This window comes from Hippocampus guttulatus, chromosome 3 (assembly GCF_054856545.1).
Source record: "Hippocampus guttulatus isolate MCC_2025c chromosome 3, RoL_Hgut_1.0, whole genome shotgun sequence".
NCBI classification, from domain to species: Eukaryota; Metazoa; Chordata; class Actinopteri; order Syngnathiformes; family Syngnathidae; genus Hippocampus; species Hippocampus guttulatus.
In genome coordinates, this window is record NC_141263.1 from 26,104,303 (window position 1) to 26,129,397 (window position 25,095).

The 25,095-nt window shown below is 44.8% G+C and overlaps 1 protein-coding gene across 1 annotated transcript; it reads right to left on the reverse strand.

Moving 5' to 3' along the window:
• Nucleotides 1-746: 746 nt before the first annotated feature.
• On the reverse strand, nt 747-22,173 carry acsf3 (acyl-CoA synthetase family member 3). The gene is made up of 11 exons (XM_086107717.1): nt 22,153-22,173; nt 21,572-21,648; nt 20,575-21,438; nt 18,492-18,647; nt 14,914-15,068; nt 14,462-14,607; nt 10,933-11,030; nt 10,622-10,748; nt 3,626-3,760; nt 3,339-3,450; nt 747-1,448 (listed from the first exon to the last, which is right to left on the reverse strand). The coding sequence occupies exons 3-11, from the start codon at nt 21,286-21,288 to the stop codon at nt 1,334-1,336; spliced, it is 1,758 nt and encodes a 585-aa protein (XP_085963843.1). The 5' UTR covers nt 21,289-21,438; nt 21,572-21,648; nt 22,153-22,173; the 3' UTR covers nt 747-1,333.
• Nucleotides 22,174-25,095: the final 2,922 nt, after the last annotated feature.

The following is a 25,095-nucleotide window of genomic DNA, read 5'->3' on the forward strand; positions in this document are numbered from 1 at the left end:
AGAGTCGAGCAGGTCCCGCTGCAATCTGTTACGAGTCGCGATGAGGACGGACGGAGGCCGAGTGGCCGAGTGGGGAAATTGAGACAAAGGAAAGGATGAGAGGCGAGAAGTTGAGATGAAATGAGGGGCGTCCAGCCGCTGGGCTAAAGAACCTGCCTCCAGGCTCTCGACGCAGATGTGTCACCACAGCTGCGCACACACGTGCTCATTTAAAAACAAGTGCGGCAAATAAAAGAGGAAACACTTCAAAACTGTCAAGCTTTATTTATTTTTTTTCGGGCAGCAAGACGGAACGGGACTTGGGCACCGCAGGTTTAGTGTAAGACCTGTTTTCGATCAGTCATTTCCTCGTCTTGGCTTTATGACAATATTGAGGTGTTTCATGTTGTCACAGTTTTTGCGGTGACGCGCCACAACTCAGTTGAGCTCGAACGAAACCAGAAACGGGAAATTTTGTCGGAAAATGCAATTTTCAAATGGCAAAGGCTGCAGTTTTGGTCGGGTAATTCATTCATTCATTTTCCGATCCGTTTATCCTGACAGAGGTCGCGGGGGGTGCCGGAGCCTGTCCCAGCTGTCTTCGAGCAATAGGCGGGGGGACACCCTGAACCGGTTGACAGTCAATCGCAGGGCACACAGAAACGAACATGCAAACTCCACACAGGGAGGCCGGAGCTGGAATTGAACCCGGAACATCTGCACTGTGAGGTCGACGAGTGTGAACCACTGGACCACCGGGCCGCCCATATATGAATATTGTCTTTATTTATTGATATATTTGTCTTGATACACGCAGTGCTTCATAAATGTCGTCCACGTTTAAATATCGTTCCACGAAACATGAAAAGTTGACATGAGAAAGCCGCAATTGTCTTTTTTGCATTCTTGTACTTTCACTTCCCATTTGGAGACTCATGTTTGCGCCACGCTTGAATTCTGTGAATTGTCGTATTGAATGATTTAAAAAATGGATTAAAGCACAATTGCAATTTTGCAGAGGGTGTGGGGGGGGGGGGGGTGCAATTTGATTAGATTCCGAAATTGTTCGACCGTAGTCGGACGTGAAAAAGAAGACATTTCAATTTCCTCAGAGGCAGGTATTGCATCACAGCTTTCAAAAAAAAAAAAAACTTTTTAAACATCTTTGTTTCAGAGTTGCAGGCTTCACCCAAAATCTTCAACGTATATTTGTGCTTGGCATGATCGAGCGCGATTTCCGTTTCATCATGAATGCATCACTGTGTTGGATGAGGGCAGAAAAATGAACAAGATGGACAAACCTTGTTCCCGCGCAGGAGAAGGAAACGGCGGCCAACAGTTCATTGCGACGCCTTCATGGGAAGAAGTGTCTCAGGAGGTCCTTCTTGTTGACCTTGCCCATTTGGTTCCTCGGTATCTCGTCCACCAGAAGCAGGCCGGCGGGGACGTTGTACGGCGCCACGCGCTCTCTGCGAAGCGATACGCGCGGACGTTAATGCACGTGAGGACCGGCTTTACTGCTCGCTGCGGAGACGAGATACGTGACACCCAAACACACAAGGCGGCCAACGCACACTCGCGTCGGTAATCGTGCGCGCGCACGTGCGACAACAGAGTCGAAAACAATTGCACAACAAAGGCGAGGCCCGCGGCGGAGTAGTCGCGATAAGCGACGTCCTTCATCCCTCGCTGTAGCACTCCTCGCTAATAACACAAATTTACCTTCCAGACACAGACAATCCCCTCCCAACAAAAACAATATAATCGGTGAGAGATTATAAAACAAAACAAACATAAATAAAAGGCAAAACAGCAGGCTCTAATTAAAAGTTTTTGATCCCCCCCCACCCCCCAATACGCAGTGCACGGTTGTTACATCAAGTCAAGTTGCAGCCGAGAGCTTTTTTTTTTTTTAATTATCTCTTAACCTACTTTTGTGTGAGTTGTTGTGTTGCGCTGCGAGTGCACGGAATGACTCACTCGGCGCTCTCAGCACGTCGGAGCAAAGTGTCGCCGAGTACATGCCTACACATTTGGAACGGTGCTCGCTTGTGTCGCCAACTTCTTCGGGGCAGCGTGCGTGTGCGTGTGCGTGAGCGGGTGCGAGGTGAAGCCCGGCCGGGCACGCGTGATGGAAATGGAGACTGACAGCTGCAGCCGGGGCACTGAAGAGTGAGCATCCATCTACTTGTTTGCCTCATTTTATCTACTTCGTCTTCCCTGCTAGCGTGAACTCACTAGCTGGCGGCGAGTGCGCTGGTCCTGCCCATCCGCTGGCTGCACCCCTGGCTGCAGTGTGTGTGGGTGTGTGTGTGTGTGTGTGCATTTTATCCTGATGGGTCAGAGCAGTAGCAGTTTTCCAGCGAGTTGGACCGTTCCACAGTAGTGCCGGACACACAACCATATGTACCTCACAGCAATGACACACACACACACACACACACACACACACACACACATACACACACACACGCAAGATCAAAACGCGCACTCGCATACAAGGGGGGGGGGGCAATCAGGGACATAGTTCTGGATTAACTCTTTCGCTACTAGGCTTTACATGATCAGGATTTAAGAGCCGATCACTGAGTTAAAAAGAAAAATTTTAAAAAGATAATCGCTCAGATGAGAAGATGGACCAATCTATCCAATTTAAAAAAAAACAAAACAAGTTTTTATTTACTCGACAGCCGACCGCGGCAGCGACTCACAAATAGCCAAATTTTGGGTAGAATTGAAATCCATTGAAATGCATGAGGGGAAAAAAATGTAACTCTAAAAATTTAATTGCATTAAAAAAAAAAATTCCAACCGTATATGCTGAGAAACCTTGGATCATTAATGATGGCAGCACAATGTCCGTGCAGTGAGGATTGTGTCATCTCGAATTTCTTTTTGTTGCGGATCTGATTTATGATGTCATCGATCAATCGGCAAATGATGACATCACAAACTTTTTTGTGAATTTCTCAGCAATCCTGACATGACTATTGAATAGACGGACCTGAAAACCTGGACCCAATCACCCATTTTTAATATGCTTCTATTTATATTTTATATTTATTTATAAGCTTTTTGTTCTTTTGTTGGGAATGTCTCCATTGTGAGACAAATCAAGGTTTTCTTATCTTATCTTGTCAAACGATCAATGCGTTTACATAAAATGCAAAATATCTGCCGATCCAATCCTGACTGTCAGATCTGCCTAATATCTCTACACACTACTGTAATGCTCCACCACAAATAGTACTCGCGCGCACACACACACACACACACACACACACACACACATACACACACACACACAGGAACACGTACATGACGGTGGACCACAAGCACACACACCAAAGCAATAATACCTTGCCCACGTCTTCAAATCCGTTAAGGTCAGACTCCGACCTTCCTTCAGCTGGACCACCGCCGTGACCTTTTGTCCCCATGTATCATCTGGTGCGCCGATTACCGCCACGTCTGTACGGTGATGCCACACGACAAGCAAAAAAAACATTGAGTTGACATTCCACTCCTTTCTGTGTTTATTTCATTTTCAACAATGTTGTTGTTTACCCGTGTTTCTGACCTTCACCTGATCTTGCCGCCCACATATTTTGAATACAAACGGAGGGCACATTGCGGCAATTTTTACCTAAAATGTCTGGATGGGCCAGCAGGTGGCGCTCCACTTCGAGGGCGCTTATCTTATAGCCGCCGCTCTTGATGATGTCAACTTTGGTGCGGCCCATAATCCAGTAGACGCCATCTTTAAATACCGCTGTGTCTCCTGTACGTCGAATAAAATGAACGTTCGTGTGAGTTCAAGTCACAAAATGGAAAAGATATTAAAATACGTTTTTCATGGTCCAAAACAAGTAAAACAGTCAAAACAGAAACTTTGAATGTTACGTGCTTTTACTCAGACCAGCAAAGTACAAGTAATCAAGATTACTCGATTACTCGGACATGTTGAAATTAACAGACGTCAGTCTTGTTTGCAATCATTTCGATTCCACAGAGTCGTCGCAAATCAATGCAGAATGATTTATGACCACTGTGATACAGCGACCGAGCCAATGAAATAAAAAAAAATAGTCTCATGGTAAGCTTAAAATGGAGAGCGGTAGATGAACTTTGGCTAAAATGACTTGACTTCGACTTTTGACTGCCAGCCAAACGTGCCAACCACATGTAAGGTATCATCATTTAAAATATAAAGCAAGCCTTAACGGTCATTTCAATTCAGTCTTTGCATGGATGTCTTCAAGAGCAATTCAGAGGGCTGCGCACACACACGCACACTCACTCACACACACACTCACACACACACACACACACACACACACACACACAACAAATGCATGGGGGGCCAAGTGTGGGGACGAAGCGTACGCTTTGGAAGGGCTCAGCTGGGCAAGGGGACGGCGAGCAGAAAAAATGGGTCAGTACCAGAAAATGTTCCTTAGGCTTATTACAGGTGGGGCAGCCACAGCTGGGGCTGGGAAGGAGGGGCGGGGTAGTGGTGGGGCAGTGTGGTGACGCAAGGAACCATTGAGTCGAGGTGGTGGACTGAGAGGTCAGAAAAATACACCACGCATGTTCCCCTGCAGCACCCGGCGGCAATATTCTCTCTTTAGCAAAAACTTGCTATCAATGTGAGAACAATGGAAGGCAACACAAACACTGCCCAAGTCTTATTATGAAAAATAATTTAAAAACGCAAAGCTCATCAGTCTGCTTTCACGGAAGATGACAGAAATCTGACCATGTTGACTCTTTAGAGGCTGGATTTGAACAATGTAAAATTAAACAAAGTATCTAAACGAGTAATCACTTCTCAAAAATAATTTTATAATCAATTAGTAATAGATGATTCAATTAACTGCATCACGGGTTCTCAACCTGAAAGAACACAAAAGTTGGGTCTCTGGAGAGAAGCCCGGCCACCCATAAACTATCAAAATAAACCAAGTGGATTTTGATTTGTCCATCTCGGAAAATGTGCGAGCTGATCTGTACAGTGGGCAGGGTTCGACAGTAACAGCAGCTCAGTGGCCTGGTGCTAGTACATGACTCTGCCATTACAAGTTCACAGACACAAATTTCATAACTGAATAAATCAATATCTTTTTGCTTGCTGGATAAAATGCAAAATATGACATATTTTTTAAAATGGAAAATATTTTTAAAAATATTTAATATTTTCATTTTATCCACTTAAATAGATCGATCATGATTGATTTATTAATTTTTTTGTGCATCAGGTTAAAGCCGTTCATAAGGAATGGTTTGAACAAGATATAAAGGACAGAAAATGTCAAATAAAGCAAAAAAAACAAACAAAAAACGTAAAAACAGAGAAATGGTATTTTCTGAAAGGCCTAAATAATTTAGTCGAAAGATGCTCAATATGAATTCATTATTGTAACTTTTTGCATGGTATCATGAATATTCAGGGCCAGTCCCGATTCCAACAGCAACATGGCCCAAAAAGGCTTCACGTAGGACCCCGGTGGGGTGAATCGTAAGCCCCACACCGATCTGGTCAAACTAGCCAATGGTGATTTTGTGCAAGGTAAGCCGAGTTGCGTTGAGTTTTGTCAGATCCGCGGGCAATTGTACGTTTGGTCGTGGGTTTCTAGTTTGCAGCGGCATATGGTGCTGCCTTCATTGCATCAGACTAAGAGATATTGAGTCGGGAGAAAATCCTTTTGATGCAGGTCAAACAACAAACAAGATTAATGTTGAATTAATACTGCTCTGACACTGTCAAAAAAAAAAAAAAAATATATATATATATATATATGACTGTAGAGTCTTGGATGATATTGCACAGATGTACCTAATGTTGTCCCCCCCGGCCCTCTCCCCCCCTCGCCTTTTATCAGCCTCTCCTGCTCCGAACAAATGCACCACCTTTTTTTTCCAGCCTCCATCATTCATCCTTTTGCTTCGACCTCTCCGAAGCATCTCTCATCGCATCATCTGTTTCCTTCTCTGCACCTATCTTGCCGTCTCCGTCTTCCCACTTGCCTCTCCGCCTCGGCATCAATAGCGGGCCCATCTGCTCCCATACATCACGCACTTCATTTCAGTTTATTAGCCGGGATAAATCATAAATATTTCATTATACATCACGGGCGGCTGTCGCCGGCACGCCGCCAATTTATCACCGCCGCTCTCTCTGCCGGCTTGCCGCGGCGCCTATAAGCTTTCCAGTCTATTAAACAAGATTGATACAGAGTGTAAATTTAGATATCGGGAATTTCTTCACAGACCACTGCTCTGCACTGATAGGCCAGGGTAACCGGGGAGGGGTGGGAAGACGGGGGTTAAGCCGGGGGGGTTGATGTGGCACGTGGGTGTTAACGGCAGTAAAGCGGTTGTTTCACTTTTTCCTTCTTTTTTGCTTCCTTATGTTTTCAGATGAGCGAGGAAATAAAAACACCGATAGCAGCGGCTAATAAGTAGCTCGCAGCTATCTCCTCCGACTGCAGGCGTGCGACTTTATAGGCAGTCGCATTTACTTTTCTCACATTTTCCAAGGCCTCTTTGTTTGCAAGCTGAGGCCGATAGATTCCGTGACCTTCACCCTCTGCGGAAAGTGAAAAATGCTTGTGGGTAATTGCAAAAACTAACACTCATAACATACAGTACTCGTGTTGAGTTTGAAGTACTTCACCGGGACTCTCTGACCTTGTGTCTCAATGTGTGTGTGTTCGGGTGGGGGGTGGGGGGGGGGGGGCTTAATAGAAGAGCACGTTCAGAGAGTGGCACAAGTGGGAATTATGATTGGAGAACACAGGCTGATAAAAAGAATTAACAAAAAAAAGGAAAAGAAAAAAGCAAGCAAGACTGGAATGTTGGTAACTGTGTTACTGGGCCACACAAACAAGAGCATACACTATCTATTCGGGCAGTAAACACACACCCACGCGCGGACATGAACAAACAGCCGCACACGCATGCACACACAACTTCAGGCATCAGAGCCTCTCCACCATTATGTGCCGTGGCGTCAGACGAAGATATGGCCGAATGGCTTTCTTAATTAAAACGATAAGAAGCCTAATTGCACTGGGCTTTCATCTCATTCAGAGGCATTAAAGGAAGTGAAGGCAAACAGCGGAGAGGAAGAAAAAGAAATAAAAACAGATCAAGACTTTCAACGGAAAATGGAGGGCATCCAAAGTTGCACTTTACTCCAAGAAACTTCATTCCAGCAACAGCTTGGAAATGAGAGATGTGCGTCACGCAGGTAAGGGCAAAACGCGGGTGTATCATCACACAGAGAAAACTCGGCGGTGTTCACTGAAAAATAGCGGAACCGGACCTTCACCCAATCGCCATCGTAATAGTATTTGTCTTATCTGGCTGCAGCTCCCAGGCACAGTAAAATGTAGAACCACGAGCTTCAGGGATGAATATTTCGTACCGGGCTTGGTCACACGGCAGTAGAACAACTCGGAAAGGTCACGTTGTAGCGACAAAAGCACAGATGGCTGCAGGTGTTGCCTTTTCATGCCAACCTGAAGCCAAAACTTGAACAAAAGGCTTGAGAACAGTTTCTGACTTCATCGCGCCTCGGCTGTAGTGGTTAGACACGAAAATAATCTTCATTTAGGATTGACTTGAAATCGAAAACAAGCAGCCTTGACCGGATCAGGGAGCCTTATTATGATATATGTCATATACGGTGTGTGTGTGTGTATATATATATATATATATATATATATATATATGTGTGTGTCTGTCTGTGTGTGTGTGTATATAAATCCATTCGCCAAAACATTGTACACTGCTGGGGTTGGGCTGTCGCCATGACTACCCTGCCTGTGTCAAGACGATCACACAAAGTCATTGCCACATCAGGGAAACCCGCATGCAAACACAACAACCGACACTCCAAGTGCTATTTGGGAGGAGCGCTGCACTTGTTCACACTGGCCAAGTGTGAGCCGGATGACATCCCGCTTTGACGTCGCGCAAGCGGAGTCACGGTCGCTGGCGATATTCGGCAGAACCTAATAGCAGCGGGTTCGAGCCGAGCGCCTTGCGTTAATGCGAAGAGGGGAGCCTTATCTGCTCAAAGACTCGCAGACTAAATGCGAGTCATGCCTCTTTTCAGGGGGACTGTAAACACTTAGCATACATGAATATTAATGTTCGACATTAAAGCCCCAAAGCCAAGATGGAGGCGTTAATGAGGATAAATAACAGACAGCCGAGGCGCCGAAATCTCAGCTCTGACATTATTTATCATCCTTAACTTTTGTCACAGCTCCTTTTTTGGTAATTAATACCACACAAAACAGCACTTTGCACTTGGATGACTGATCTAATTTGTTTAATATAATGCAATTAAAGGAGCTTGAATTGCTTTATGCTAATGCTACTGATGAGATTGCTTGCTCTCTGCCTCTTCACAAGTTGATAACAAGCACAAGTTAAGGATTGATGTCTGTCTCAGATCTGCAACGCTCATCGAGCAAACTACTTAAGGGCCGTTTACATGCTTCTGTTTGATAGAGGCAAACACACAAATCTGGAGGTCGAAAACATGACGATGACACCCCCCCCAAAAAAGAAAACAAGACACTTTGGGCCAATTATGTTGAATTTTACTTGCTACCGTGTGTGCAATTTTGGACCCGATGTTTGTTTTTAATTCCAGGTTCAAAATTGTACACCCCCCCACCCCCTCACACTTATGATTAAGGTCTTTCAAAGTATTTTTAAACTCAAATTTTCCAAAATACTGTATGTTTTTTGAAATGTCATTTTAGGTAGCCATTTGTTATTTCTTTACCTTGCATTTAAATGTCTTGAAGTCCTGTTTGTAAATGCCTTTAAATATTCTTTCAACTATATACTTTCAACTATGTGGAACACATTGAAAAATTCATTGATTTGTCTTGTACCATTTATGCCATCAAAATTTCACAGGAGCATCACCATTGAAACCGCAAAAATGAGCCAAATCAAGCCACACCAATGGAAACGCTGCCTTTTTGGTGGCTTTGCTCCATCAAACTTCATTTGGAAAATAGTTGACTGGCTCTGGCTACGTAGCATCAAAGAGTGGAACCAAGATGAAACAGCAAGAATTTTCGGCCACTGTCAACATTTGGCTTCTATGTCTACAGAAAACAGATGAGCTGTCATCGGGGACTTTGCTTCGCGACGAGAGCAAAGAGCACAAAAGAGGGGTGTTTAGAAAAAAAGTATGGTTGAGCGAAGCACTCGGGGGGGGGGGGGGGGGGGGCATCTTCCCTATAGAGATGCCAGTCAAGCTCCGCAGGCCCACTCATACGAGTGGAGACACCTCCAGCCAGCTGAGGAGTTATTGATTTTAATTCTCACGCTCCTCCTTAAATTCCAGCATCTTTGATGAAGCGCCTTTCGACAAAGACTTCATCTCGCTCGCTGGGACCTTGGCGCAAAAACAATGATTTTTCATTTTTTCCGCAGCCAATGAGGTCTTTTCTTTGAGTGTGACAATTCTACTGGTTTATCTAATACAATGCACATTAGCTCGGCTCGGGGGGGGGGGGGGGGGCAGCAAAGTTTCATCTGGCGTGAGTGCCGAATGAAGATTACGGTGCACTCATGGAGCGCTCCTTCACACTACAAACGATAAGGACGAATGTAATGATATTTATAGCTCCGGCTATTTATAGCAGATGCCGTTCCCTTAATTATACGAGCAAGAAATTGGATCTGTAGACCATCTTCAAAGTGCTGCGTGGACAGCCCGTCCATATATCTGTAAATGTAATTCTGTGCGCGGGGTAATCATTCTTTTGAATGGGCAGTATGAAGGGAAAAAAATGAAAATAAGGAAATTCGATGACAGGATGAATGCATTCGATTTGACCGCGCTTGAACGGAATACCATTTGAAAATCCCCCCGACCATACATATGTTTTAAGAGGTTGTTTCAAAATCTATACATTTCTCTTCGCTCTGAACTTCTGCGAAAGTCAGTCACAACTTGGCAACGGTGGGGAAACGCCGATTGACTTGTGTGCACATCAGAACGGGCGGCATAGTATGTCCTGCCAGAAAGTTCCCACTTTTTTAATGACCTGCCTCTGCTTAGTTATTCTTGGTTAACTGACATTCTCCAGTGAGTCAACTTTTTTTTTTCCCAGGGCTTTTTTGCTGAATTCCATTCCACCTGTGATATTATACATCTGTGTGTGTGTGTGTGTGTGCGCGTACACGGGTGGCTTGAGGTAGTGACCGTCTGTGGGGAGCTGATTGCTCAGGCTCTCATTATGTGGCCGGTGGCTGTAATGGAGTGTGACAGCGGCGTGCTGTGCTCTGGATCTCTGCCCTTCCAGGCTGCAAAGCCAATTAAACACACTCCCGCTCTCCCAGCTTTGCTCTCCATCACTTCTTCGTTGCCTCTTTTCGGGGCTCCTATCGTCCAATAGTCATCCTCACCTTGTCGTAGCTGACTCGTTTGAACGGCCCCTCCCCCAACCCTTCTCCGATCCCTCAGCCTCCAACTCGATATCTATATTCCCTCCTTTTTGTGAAACTCGTGTTTTCTTGTCCGCGCGCATGTGTTAGCAACATAGCTCAAGAATAAACATGTAAAGCATGAAGAGGTTAGATTGAGAGGAGACAAAGAGTTTGGTACCGGTTTTGAACCAGCCGTCGTCTGTAAAAGACTCGATGGTGTCTTGAGGTTTGTTCCAGTACTCCTTAAAGACAGATGGACCTCGAACCAGCAGCTCCCCTTCCTTCCCGTCCAGACCAGGATGTACCTACGAGAGACAGAGAGAAAAATACACACATTTTGGCCCACTGTTCCGAACAGAGACGTAAAGTTTATCTTTAAGATGATAATTAGGGAAAGCGCTGTCTGTACTCGTACTCCGATATTACTGTCCCTATAATACAAAGTGGGAATAGGCCATCATTGAGGTTTTACTAGCAGTTATTACCTACCTGACTCTCCCTGTGGTTTCCCTCCACAATTGTGGTGTTGGTTATGTTATTGGTGACAATGCGCACTTCCACAGCCGGCAGCGGCAACCCCACAGCTCCTGTCACAGACACAAACACACGCAAGGAATTAAGTGCATCGTCATGGACATCTCTGTTTGCCCGTGTCACCTCAAACTCAGGTGCAATCACAATTATGGAGTTTTACTCGACCTACTGTAGTAGGGAAGTTGTTAAATTGAAGTGTTGTAAAATATTTTCAAATAACAGCTTTTCATTCGACATAATTGAAGAAGCAATTCTATTTTTGGTCCTGATTGACCTCTCGTGTGAGATCCAAAATGTTAACACGCTCCAAATGAATTTGCGATCTGTCTCGTGCAAAATCCCGAAGGTGGTGGACATGGCAAATTGGGAGGGGGTGGGGTGGGGTGACTTCCAATGAAAATCAGAGTGTTTATCATGAAGGCCACAGCAGAAAGCGTGCTCTCCTCTGGGATGGTATGAACCTTCATCCACAGAGCATAAATGATCACAAAATGGTTTGCTGAGCTTGGGATAAACCTATGCAACAGTCAACAAGGCTTATTTGACATCAACAGTCAAGCATTTACCGGCAAGACTGAAAACAAAAAATGAGTCAAATCCCCAACAGGTTCTTCCTCTGACACACAATGCCAGTCGCACTTTACATGGGCTCTAATTTTGCATTTGCTCCTTTTGGCTTGCTTCTTTCTGTCGGTCTTCATTGACAAGGTCGTCAAGAATCGCGTTGGCACTGAATGAGTAAAGGGAACTGACTTCATTTCAAAGAGCAGAATGTGCTCTAGTTAGACTTGACACAACAATGATTTTGGATGGTACAAACAAACAAACAGACAAAAAAAAAAAGCCTGCTTGCGTTTGCCTTCCTCATGGGTCTTATTCAAACAAGTCTTTTGAACAGTTTTTATCAGTGTTTAGAATTGAGGCATGAAAGTAACAGCCCTTCACTGGTCACAATGGCAGTGAAGAAAAGGTACAATTAGAGAAGATGAACAAAGTGATTATTTTACGCAGCACAAACAATAATTGTTGTTTTGGTTGTGGGGGACTGGAGCAAGGCTTTATTGGACACTTCACAAACATGCCTATGTATGACAAAGCAGATGACTGCTTTATCTCTGATCAAGCAAAAACATTCATCTTTGAAAGAGATGAATGTAATATGTGGCCACAAGATGAACATTTACCAATAGGGATATACAGGCGAGACATTGGCGCATCCATATTTTCATGAGATGCAAAGCATCTCCCTTATTTACATCCCTGCAAGGGCAGTATGACCTAGAATCATGTACTGCTGTTGATCTAGAATGCTCTAAAACTGTAAGACACGCAACAAAAATAGGCCAGACGGATAAATGCCCCACATTCAGGAAAATGTATTTAAAAAAAAAAAACAACCTTCTGTCAATAAAATGTGTCTGTTTTGTTTTCAGGGGACAAAAAGAAAAGGAAAGGCTGTGTGAAAATATACAACCACAGAGAAAGCCCCCCCCCCCGCTTATTCAGGTTGCTATTGATCTACTTTAACCTACTTTGTACTTTGAGACAAAAAAGTAACAGCCCCACTCCAACATGCACCAATCCATGCCTGTTTAGACGCACACCCGTGTACGCTTCTGTGACTGTGCAGCATCAACCGCCGAAACATCGAGAGCAAAGCGCACGTCTCTTAAAACTCCTCCTAATAATCACCTGAGAGGAATCAAACACTGTTCGGTGGATGCCAAACAACGCACAACCGACAAACAACCCCCCCCCCCCCCTCCATAAAGACACCAGACAACCTGCATGGCTAATTAGGTTTACCTGTCAGCGGGAAAGGTGGCCAGGGAACGGCGGGATGAAAAAGGAGAGGACAAGGTGGAGGCAGGAGAGAAAGAGATGTTGAAGAAGAAGAGAAAGGAGAGGGGATTGTGGTGGGGACGGAGGGGAATTTCTGATCTGACCTCATTTCAAGACTTTGCTTGTATTGTCAAGTCAAGTCAAGTCAAGTCAACAGTATTTATAGAGCACTTTCAAACAGCCATCGCTGCATACAAAGTGCTGTACATGGAGCAATTTAACATGCACAATAAACAGTAAGACAAATCGGTAATAAAGGCGGTAGAAAGCACCAAACAGTAAAACCAAGAACAAATCTAAGTCATGCTGAGTCGAATGCCAAAGAATACAAGTGAGTTTTGAGGAGGGTTTTGAAGATGGGCAGCGAGGAGGCTTGCCGAATGTTTAGTGGGAGGTCATTCCAGAGAGAGGGACCAGCAACAGAAAAGGCTCGATCCCCTCTGAGCCTCAGTTTAGTTCTTGGTACTTCTAATAAAGTCTGGTCCACAGACCTGAGGCGCCGGGCAGGTGTGTAGGGGCGGATGAGCTCAGAGAGGTAAGGTGGCGCGAGATTATTCAGAGATTTGAAAACAAATAAGAGGATCTTGAAAATAACTCTAAAATGAATGGGGAGCCAGTGAAGGGATGCCAGAGTAGGAGTTATGTGCTCCCTCTTACGAGTACCAGTCAAGAGGCGAGCGGCGGCATTCTGGACCAGCTGAAGGCGCTTAATGGAGGACTGGCTGACTCCAAAGTAAAGGGCATTGCAGTAATCGAGCCGGGATGTGACAAAGGCATGAATTACCATCTCAAAGTGTTCATGTGAGAGGAGAGGTTTTATTTTGGCCAGCTGTCTAAGGTGAAAGAAGCTGGATTTAACAACGGCACCAATTTGCCGATCGAGTTTGAAATCACTGTCCAGTTTAAGGCCCAAGTTTGAGACTGTTGACTTAAGATAAGGAGTGACAACGTGTGAAGGGTTCCACTTCTCCACTTCGACTTGCTGCAGAGTATAAGCGCCAAAATGACAGCAGTTCATGTACCCATTATGAATAAGACCGTGCAACATCCTTATATATATGCAATATCCTGCCTTTATTCCGTGGAATTGCCGAGAATCGAAAACGATACTCCCCACACATATTCCCGAAGAAAAAATATTTACCTTGACCACAATGAAAGGAAAAGAGCCTGCCAACATTTTTTTCGATATAGCGTACCAGTCAAAATTTTTATTATTATTATTGGGGGTTTTTTGTTTGTTTGTTTATGTGAACCTTCTGTTTGTTGTTTTGGACAACTCGATTGACACCAATTTGGGTGCCCAGGCAACCTAATTCTCAATGGCACACCATTGCAACCAGCCTTTCAAGGGTGGGGGTGGTATTAGAGTCTCGCGTCTCTACCTTTGGACCAAATATTTCTTATGAGGTATAGAGGGGACTTAGCTGTGGATAAAAAGATGATAGGCAACAACAGACGGCTTCTTTAAAGTTAAGCGATGGCTCGCTATTTCAAAAGTCCGAACCAACACTCTTGACACGGCACACTTTTAAGCACCAATACTTTTGAGTACACTTTTGTGGGATTGTGATTGCAAAAAAAAAAAAAAGAAAAAAAAAAGAATTGTGAGTGGAAAAAAAAGTCAGTCTAAAGGCCTGACCTGGAATGCGGGGGCCTTTCAGAGGGTTGGAGAGCGCCATCCCGATCTCGGTCATGCCGTAGCGTTCCAGCAACGCGTGCCCCGTGATGTCCTCCCAGCGCTGCAGAGTGGGCAGCGGGAGAGCGGCGGAGCCGGAAACCATCAGCCTGAAGCGAGACAGGCAGCGTTTCAAACTGTCACACTCACCCGATATTTAGATGTGAGTGATCTTCAAAGCATGGAATTAAAACATGAAATCAGACTAAATATATTGTCCCTTAAAACCAGAGCTCACAAGCCACAGCTTTAGGTACATCCTCTATTTAAAAACAAACAAAAAAAAAGATAATGCTCTGTTGAAGTGCATTGTATCCTCATGACAGTGTTTTGGTTCGCTGATTTCACTGTACAGCAGGGTCAACTGCAAACTACCCAATTCCATATGCACTGTTGTCGATGTCAAAGTCCATTACCTGATTCTCTCTTTGCACACCGCTTTGACAAAGTCCTTGACATGAGGCTGAGTAAAGTGCTGGTCATAATACTGGATTAGTTTGGAGTAGATGGTTGGCACGGCCATAAAAACAGTCACCCGAGGAGCTTTGGAGCTCAGCAGCATCTCCCATACCTGGGAAGAAAGGGAGGGGGTAGGGGTGGGGGAGGGGCAGATGAGCTCGGCTTCTGCCTGAAGAGGGCAGAAGGATGGCGGCGATAAGGACCCTGATGGACAGGACCAATACAAATACTGTATAAACGGTTACATCCACATTTGCATGCCATTAAATATAAAAATGCCTTTTTGTGTCGTTTATTTGATGCAAATGGGAGGCTGCGGCGGAGGAAAGCGACCTCAGACTGAAGCTGTCAAGGCGGGAAAAAAAGGGAAATGCGGCGTTTGAAAAGGTCACAGAGAGGAAAACAGCGGACTGCTGCGGGGCACAACTGACACGCTGGCCAGTCGCAGGGCCTTTCCGACGCGGCTCCCTTTTGACAAATGTTGCTTTTCGGCTTCATAGGAGAGGCAATGCATGCCCTTGTTCTTTTCTGCAAACACGCATTCGTGATAGGAAACGGGGGGGGGGGCTGGGGTAAAAGAGTCTACAAATGTTGTTCAAATCGCACTCAGCAAGGACAAAACAATGGAAAGGATCCACCTGGCTCCTTTTAGCTCGCATCAGAGCCGACAAGACGGCAGGTGAGCGGCATCTTCTTTAAGTCCGTCTCCTCTACCTCTGCCGAGGAGACAAATGCTCCTCCCCAAGCGTCTCCCTGTCAACTTATCCTCACTTCGTCTCGATTAATTCGACTTCAATTGACCAAAATACGACACTTATTCTTCTGTACCTCCTCCCCCCTTCATCTTCCCCCGTCTCTGCAAACCGCTCGGCCACTCACCGAAACACACGCGCGCGCATCGCGTCAATAGCATCACACCTTTGCACCGAGCTGTCCAATTTCACCGAGCCGTTTTTCACTCACTGGACTTAAAGGTGGCGAAAGCCGTGCGATCAAATAGGAGCAAAGGTACATGCGGATGAAAATGCAGTCAAAAGCTCATTCCTGCGGTCGTAAAACAGAGCGCACTACGATCCACCCACAGCGTTGCAGGCTACAATCACCAAAAAAAGAAGAAAAAAAAAAAAGGTAAATTTGATATGTGTGTTGTACCCAAATTCTCACAAATCATAAAGTGAAGATGACACAATTGAGACTTGATCACAACACCAATCAGCCCCTCTATATTTTTAATCATCTCTCACATTTGCTTTCTTTTCCAATACGGTCATATTACAAGTTCCTCTAAACAGGAGGGCGTGCATGCTTCCGGTAGACAGTGACTGGCGAATTATTAACCGGCTCTGACTTGACCACTGCGGGCGGCTGTCCGTCAAGTCCAGTCGAGCGCTTCCGCCAAGTCCACTCGGAACGGGAGAGGAAGGCAATTTATGTCCGTCAAAGAACTGGCCTCCACCTCAGGGACAAGGATGCAGCGGGAAGCGAAATGCACGGGTTGCATGCTGAGCACCTCGCTGAGTTGCCGGGGACAGGGCGCTCAAGGTAGGAATGAAATACAAATGCCGGCTTTTCGCATAAAATGACTCCGTAAGCATCCCAGATGCATCGAAAGCTGACAGTGGACGCTGGCTCACATGTTTGCCAAGTGGATATTTGAGTCTGTTTCCACTGGGACCAAATATAGTCGTTTTACAGTCAAATATCCTCTATTCAATTTACCGCGTATGGCCATAAAACCAATCTGCGTATGCGTCAAGCATATTAAATTATGTCAAATCCCGGTAGAACCCGGCATGACTGTCAAGACAGACAAACAGATAAGACTCATTTGCTTTGCTTTGAATGTCTATCCATCCATCCATCCATCCATCTATTCTAATTCGTTTCTCCTCATGAGGATCGCAGCGGGTGCTGGAGCCTATCCCAGCCGTCTTCGGGCAGTAGGCGGGGGTACACCCTGAACTGGTCGCCAGCCAATCGCAGGGCACACAAAGACGAATGACCAGTCTCGCTCACAATCACACCTAGGGACAAGATGGAGTGTTCCATGAACTTGTCATGTATGTTTTGGGGAATGTGGGAGGAAACCAGAGTACCCGGAGAAAACCCACGCAGGCGCGGGGAGAACTCGCCAATTCCACACAGGAAGGCCCGGACCCGGAATCGAACCCCGCACCTCTGTACTGCGAGGCGGACGTGCTAGCATGCCGCCGTTGCTTTAAACGTATTCAGAACAAATCAAATTTGGCTTTCCACCAAAAAGAGTTTTGACAAAATTAACCTTGGATTGGTCTGAAATGATGATGGACACTTTTCTAACATTTTACGGCTCCATCTATAAATTGATTATGAAGATTAAATTAAGCAGCCAGTAGATTTGGTGATAATGGAAGCACTCAATGACTGCGGCCATATTCTCGTTATTCCTCCCATTTGGTAATCGTGTTGCGTTAAAACTGTTAAAATGTCAACGCGTCAGTAAATCACTTTCTGCTCGGAAATATCCCGAAAAGAGCCAGAGACGTAACAGCAATATTCCTAATAGGCGATTTGGAGCAAGACATTCAGTTAAAAACAGTCTGCCCTCTCTGCAGCGCGGTGTCGACGGCAGGAACATTTTGTACCTCTCGGGGACTGTGCGAGTATCTTTGAAAAAGTACCGCCTGGTTTACCCTTCAGAGAACTTGAGGGATAAAACAAAGCGACTCTTGAGCATTTCATCAAGCAACTCCAACTTGAGGAGAAGGACAATGACGCCTTTTTTCTTTTTTTCTTTCCCCGGGAATGGGCTTTGTGGTCCGCTTCACAAGGTCAGGGATAACAGTCGAATACTGATGGCGACGACAGTGTCGCAATGGCTTTCTGACAGATCCAAGTGTCCTTCATGGGTCTTCGCCTCCCATCTATGCTCACAGCCATTAAAAGCTCTTGAGGTCCTCTGAAACGTCGAGCACTATATGTTGGAAAACAGTCCAATCGTCACTCCTTTTGTATTCCCAAAGACACCCCCCCCCCCATCTCAGGGCCAAACGAGCGGCATCATTCTTCAATGTCAGCTCATCGATTGATCCGCTGCTTAAGCTCTTACCGTGAGTCGCCATTGGTCAGATACAAAAGCCACACAGGGCAATTAATCACCGGGCCCAAAACACTTAGTCGGACAGCGAGAGAGGGATGAGAGGAGGGGACTGACAGAGAAGAGTGGAAGAGGAGATGAAGAGAGGAGAGGAAGAAAAGTCCAACGGAGAACGAGAGACACTGATAACCACATAAACCTAAAAAAAAAAAAGGAAAGTATGTGGTGAGAGTTGAAGCACTCAAGCCTGGTGAGAATACCGAGACAACAGCGGTGGTAACTAACAAAGTACAAATACTTTTGTATTATTACTTAAGCAAAGAAGTTCAATCAGTACTCCTGCTTTTGACAGTCTTTTGTTTGTTGTTTTTGTTTTTGGCTAGTATCTGTGACTACTTTTGCCACCCCTGAAAAAAAAAAAAAAAAACAAAGTCGTGAGTAAGCAAGCGCAGTCTCAACCTTTTGAGGATGGAATTCAGGCAGCATGACGCAAGTGGCGCCAACCCAGAGAGGACAGAGCAGCTTGTTGACGATGCCGTGGACATGGTGGAGCGGCAGCGTGTGGAGTATGACGTCATCTTGGGACCACGCCCACTCGGAGACCAGACATTGGACCTGAGAAGGCCCACAATGAGGATGACTGGTTAAATGGCAGACTTCCTTCCAGATGGAATAGATCATACATAACAGCGGCATCAAAACATGCTGTTCATCCTTGTTTTGAATCCTGACGCGGCTGATAAACACAATTAGCATGATTAGCATGACACGAGGGGGGCAGAGAAATAATACCGCCTGCCGTTAATATAATCAGGTCGATGTTGTTCGGATTAAATGGTGAATCATTGTTTTGTCGTGTTGGGCATTCTCCAGTGGTGGCGAACGAGCAACTCTGCCAAATTGGCAAATGCTGTTCATTGCTCAGTGTCGCGAAAACCAAAAAAAAAAAAAAGAAAAGAAAAAAAAACGGTGAATGCGCACCCCGACAAATACGGTTTGGAAATTAGCAAACACTTTACTGTAGCGAAGGTGAGTCTGTGAGTGCTTCAACAGAAAATGGAAGACATGTATTGATATGGAAAAGTCAAAGTTGTCCCGCCCCAACACTTACTGCACCACTCCATCAATTAATTAGGCAATCAGTATGTAAATGTCACGTGATTCACTCATCCGACGTCAGACCTCACCAATTTCGTTCTGTGGGAAGGGACACAAATTGCCCAGTCTGAAATTTTGTCGAAAGTGTGCAATTGTTTTTACGAGGAACCCGTTTTACTTCCCATAAGATCTCGTAAGTGAAGCCCTTTTCTTTCATTTGCTCAGATATATTCGGCTGCATCACAAAAAAACCAAAAAACGATATTATCCTTAATTTAAAACATGAACTTTTCCATGAACTTTGATAGCTTGAATTTGTTGCGTTCCAAGGGGAAAAAAAAACTCATCACAGATCGAGCGGAGACAAATGACATCATTCGGAATGATTTGATTTTCCACACTAATGGACAAGTGGGTCAATTTGACTTGAAAATGTATACAGCCAAATCTTTGTGAGATCTTTAATGGCATAAATTAGAGCTAATTAAGAAAGCTAGACTGGAACAAAAGAGGAATTATGCTAATCAAAGAGCGAGTGTGTGTGTGTGTGTGTGTGTGTGTGTGTGTGTGTGTGTGTGTGTGTGTGTGTGTGTGTGTGTGTGTGTTGGAGGTGATGTGAAGATGTCTACACAGTTCTTGAATTTAAAAACATGTTTTGAATTAATGGCGTAATGAAGTGGAACTCTCCTTCCTGCCTGACACATCCTGTAGAAAGGCTCAAAATTCAAAATGACTATTTGAGGGCTATCAATTTTTTTCTTAAATACTTGCATAAAAATAGTCACTAGTTAATTATCTTCTGAAAAGCCCAATGGCTTCAAATAGTGGCGCTGCACACTTTTATTTTTGCTCGTCATATGAATATGGACATGAGACATCAGGACGTGATGAGATTTTCATTGTCTTGATTGAGAGAATGATCTGCAGTGATTCAATACGGCAGTGATTCCCCACCGGTGTGCGTGAGAAATTATCCAATAACCCACTTATCCATTGCCCCAGCTGAACTCGGGTGAGAGGCGGCGTACACCCCGAACTGGTTGCCAGCCAACCGCAGGACAAACGGGCATCTACACTCACATTCGCGCCGACACACGTCTTCATTTAAGCTACCGTGCATGTTTTTGGAATGTTGGACCCACGCAGTCATGGAGAGAACATCCAAACGCCACGCAGAAAGGCTGAAGCTCGGATTAGAACCGACAACCTCTGAACTGTGAGATGGATGAGTTATGCAGAAAGGGCATTGAATTACCAGAAAGGGCAGCCATTTTGGAAATGGCATCAGCATCGGATGACCATTTGAAGCAAAGAGCAAGAATCAAATGCAGCGGCCGTCCGTGATGGAAAAGATTTACTACAGTAAATGAGTTAGATGCCGCCATTTAATACCAAGGACAAACATAAATTAGAATACTGAAAGTGACAACAAGAAATTATTTACCATGGCTTGGATGCTGCTGTGAGTATGAAGAACACCCTTGGGCCTCCCGGTCGTACCACTGGTGTAGATGATCATGGCTGGTTGCCGTTTCCAGTCCGTGCTGGCCTCCTCCATGTCTTGGCTGTTACTATTGTTTAAAGTGCCGAGTATGGAAGTGGGGGGAAGAGTTAGACAGGGCAGACCCAGTTTCTGTGCCAAGGGCTCCAGGATTTCCGCATAGTGGTGCCCCGCCACCAGCAGTGCGCTATGGGAGTCTTTGATGATGTACTCTAGTTCTGAGGCTGGGTGTTTCCTGTACAATGGAATCGCTGTCCCACCACTCATCCAAATAGCCCACTGGGCCACCGTATAGGAAGCATCATTTGCACACAGGAAGGAGATTGGTTTACCTTCTCGCCGTCCTAAGTCAGAGTGTAGTGTGGCGTTGATTCTTCCCGCAAGGCCCAAGCTGCTAGCATACAGTTGCTTGTAGCTGTGGCTTCCACTACTGTCTATCAGGGCTACTTTGTCTCCAAATGCTGGAGCTCGTGCATACACCAGTTTTTGGTTTATCCTCGGCGAGGATACTCTCGTCCATGTATGAGCTTTCCTCTGGACTACTTTTACCAAAAACCATCGGCTTGGATTGGAAGACCAATAATCAATGTCAACATTGGCTTTCCAGCAACATTTCCGCTTCAGAGCGTAGCATGCAGTGACACATCTTGAGAACATGGTTGAGTTAATTCCCTTAGAACGTTCAGACTTTAAAATTCACGATGGATGGCATCTTCTCTTTCTCAAAGATATGAAGATCAGGAATCAGCTTTTGAATTTGGTGGGCAGTTTCCTCATGGGTCAATAACGCAGGGGTCTCCTCCTCAACTGAGCAAATAGAACAAAACAAGAGCGTTAGATGTCCTTATTGTTGAGACACATGTTAATATGTATACTGTAATATATATTAAATCATCCTTTATAAAATTATAAAAGACAAATATTTATGTCTACTGCATACTTGTGTCTGCATATTTCAATGTCTTGTGCAATCCTCACTTGGGTCACAGATGAGCCTATCCCAGTTAACCAGTCAATCTGTGGGGACAAAGAGACAAATAAGCATTCACACTGAAGGTTGTTTCAGTTAATCTAACATGCATGTTCATTGGGACAGGAAAGCCTCCAGGATTTTGTCTCTCACCAAGGTAAAAGGGGGCTAGACCAATACCGGGAACTGAGAAAATAATTTTGAAATGTATATTAGAATATCAAATAAAATACTTGAGGGGCTTAATTGGGGCTACACAGATTTCTGACATGGTGCTATAGCACAAAATGTTAATATTCATTATTTTACACATCGGGTAAACACCTTTTTTCCTAAGTGCATGCAGAGCAAAACAACCGAGTGACATGCATTCAATACCTAAAGCTGGAAAAAAAGCTTCATATCGTGAGCGACTATGCTTTATTAATTGAGAGTAGCATCGTCCGTTCAAGATGACATTAGTTGATTTTCAAAGAGTAATTTACTTTTGCTTGATAAAACCTTTCTATTTACATGCCACCTTGTACAGTACAATTTTATTTTCACCTTACCTAGAAGCCGGCCGGTATGCTTATGGTGAAGGACGGTGCAACCGATTACAGTTCCTGTACGAAACACGAACATGCACCTCAAATGTTCCTCCGGGTGTGAGCGCCATTCAGCGCTTTCTGCATTGTGGCCACCACAAAGTAGGCAAGGCAGTCTTCGAAAATTGCTTTTTCAAAAATGATAGAGTAGTATTTATACCTGTTCATACTTTCACTATTGCTGTATTAATATTTTATCATTAAAAAATATTTTATAATTGCCCATAGAAACAACCGTTGAGGTAAACATGAATTAATTTATTTCATTTCCCCCAACATGTTTACAATTGTTTTCTATTATTACAATTGAACCCAAACGTTTACTTTATGACATTTCGAGCGGGATTGATACTGTCAATATCAACTCTCATTACTGAAGAGCAGATGCAGAAAGGTGATGCCAATCAGAAAAGTGTGTCTGTGTGTGTAGGGGGGAGGGGTGGGGGGGATATGGTAGGGGTGAGTATTGCATATATGTAGCCACCGCAAACACACACGTTTGGCTTTACATCACATGTCAGTGTGCCAACTAGCTTGGCATCACTGTGCAAGTGGGCACATTCTGCCGCCAGCTGGCAGTCGAGGGCCTCGGATAACAGAATGGAACAGACATGGCAAGTGTTCAAAAAGTTTTCACTTGCCTCACAAACCCCCTACACCGCAGACGATGATGGCATGTTCCTAATGAATGCGGAGCCTTTGTATCAGAGAACCCCTCTGCTCTCAGGAATAGTATCGTCAAAGACCAGCCCTTCCGTCCTATTTGTGGGGAATTGCGATTCAAGAGGATGCTATGCTACGATATAAGTAACATTGCTTCTCGACAACGCTTGATATTTTTCCTCTCAATTAATTCTACCGGAGATGAGGGTGATGGATTTTACAAGGATACAACCTGAGAATGATTGGATGCTGTGAACAAAAGACCAATGTTTTGGGAATTGTTTCCTGGAAGTCAGCCATATTTTTTGCTTGCGGGCTCGGGAATCACAGACATCAAGATGCTCATTTAAACAACAGCAGGATGTGTTGGCATGACCGGAGATTAGATGTGTATATATATTTATGTATGAGTTGACATGATGCTGAAAGAATTGCTGGTGAAGGTTACACTGACACGATCATATCAAGTAAAGCTGCAATGGCCTGCTGCCAACACATCACGCGGCGAAGACCACCCGAAACAATCTAAATGCCGACGGGCAGGATGGCGGTGCGCAGGTGCCAGCTTCCATCTTGGCAGAGGACCGCGTCTAAGGAAGAGAGGACCCCCTACAGATTCAGGAGAGAGGCTGATATGGTACCGTGAACCACGGGGACTACCCGAGCATGTGTCAGGTTGGCATCAGCGTGAGAATGTCTTGGCAAGCGTTTCGCACTCTTCCCTCCCACCCGGCTCGCTCGCAAACACACTGTTGCCCTGCTCGGAACACATGGTACATCAGCAACGGCATCTGGCCGTGCTGACTCCCGGCAGCTGCGCTTCGTCTTCACCAGTTGGGAGTCTTGGCACTGCCACTTCATCAACTACCTGTGGCTCCTCTAGGGTAAAAAAAAAAAAAAAGCACCCGATGAATTATTCTAATGCTGCAGCTGCAAACTTGACTTAAATCCAAGAGATGTGACTGTCACGCAGAGCACGTCCACCCATACGTCCGAAGGCATGGAAGAAGTTGCGGCGTGTCAGCTGATGCTTCTTTTGAAGTGAAAGATGGACGATGGTGCTATGAATGCACTGCATGGGCGTTTCGAGGCAATTTTGGCGGGTGCTCAAACACCTTTAAAATGAACGCCAGCATCCCCCTAAAAGCTTTTCTTTTTTATCTTGCCTGGCCGGGAGCTCGGCACCTTCAAACCTCTGATCCTAGAATCGCCCCTGATGCATTGTGTGACTGAACAAACCATGATGAACCTGATAGTTTGAAAAGGGGTACCACACCAAAGCATTTTTTGGATCACCACGAGCTGCTCTTGTACAAAATAAAAAAAAATAAAATAAAATAACGTGCCATTACAATCACTGTGTCAGAAAACTGACACAAATGATCACGTTAAAAGAAATAATGAAACATATGGATGGTCCTCAACTCCAACCAGCTTTCTTACTGGGCCTTTTGACATACCAAGGACGCTTGTCGAGAATCCATTTCATCTGTGACACCACACAGGTTGCTTGGAAAGAGCGTCGCAGCTTTGTGCGAAGACGGCCTCCGTTTACAAAGGAGAATTTCCAACAGCATCTTTGTGAAACGTGCACATTAAGAGACATGTCATTTGCGATGACTGTCATTTGAAAAGGCGAAGGGAGGCTAATCAACAGCCCATTGTTATGTAACTTTTCTGTGACCTCCCTTTTGTGTCGGAAATTGTGATTCATCGTCCAGCTGCATTTCATACATTCTCTTTTCATTCATCTTTTCAGAAATGCGTTAAGTGACGCTCAAGGCCAAGGTCTAAATACTTCAACGACACATTGTCGAAGCTTGGCCGTCTGCGCTGATGTTCCGTCTTTATAATTTCAGGACGCCATTAGTAAGAGGGCAAAACTCCTCCATGTTCTGAACAGTTCCACGGAACACTTTTATTGTCCGCTTTTACGCGGATTTATTCAGAAAAAGGACAATTTTAACAAATGTGGGGGGGGTGAACCTGTGAACTTCTACTGTGAACGTTTCCCCCCATGAAACAGCAATGGAAAAAAAATGATCTCTTCGTTGGAGGTAACTGAGATCAGATGTGCTACGGTACACAGACAGAAGGAGAAAAGAACAAAAGAAGCCTTAAAAAAAAAATTCCTGCACCTCTTTTGAATGACACACCATCACACTCTTACGCATGTTTTCACGTTTTTGTAAGTTATCTGAAAATGACCCAGTGGGAGTTGTGTTTTTTTTCTCCATCTGTGTC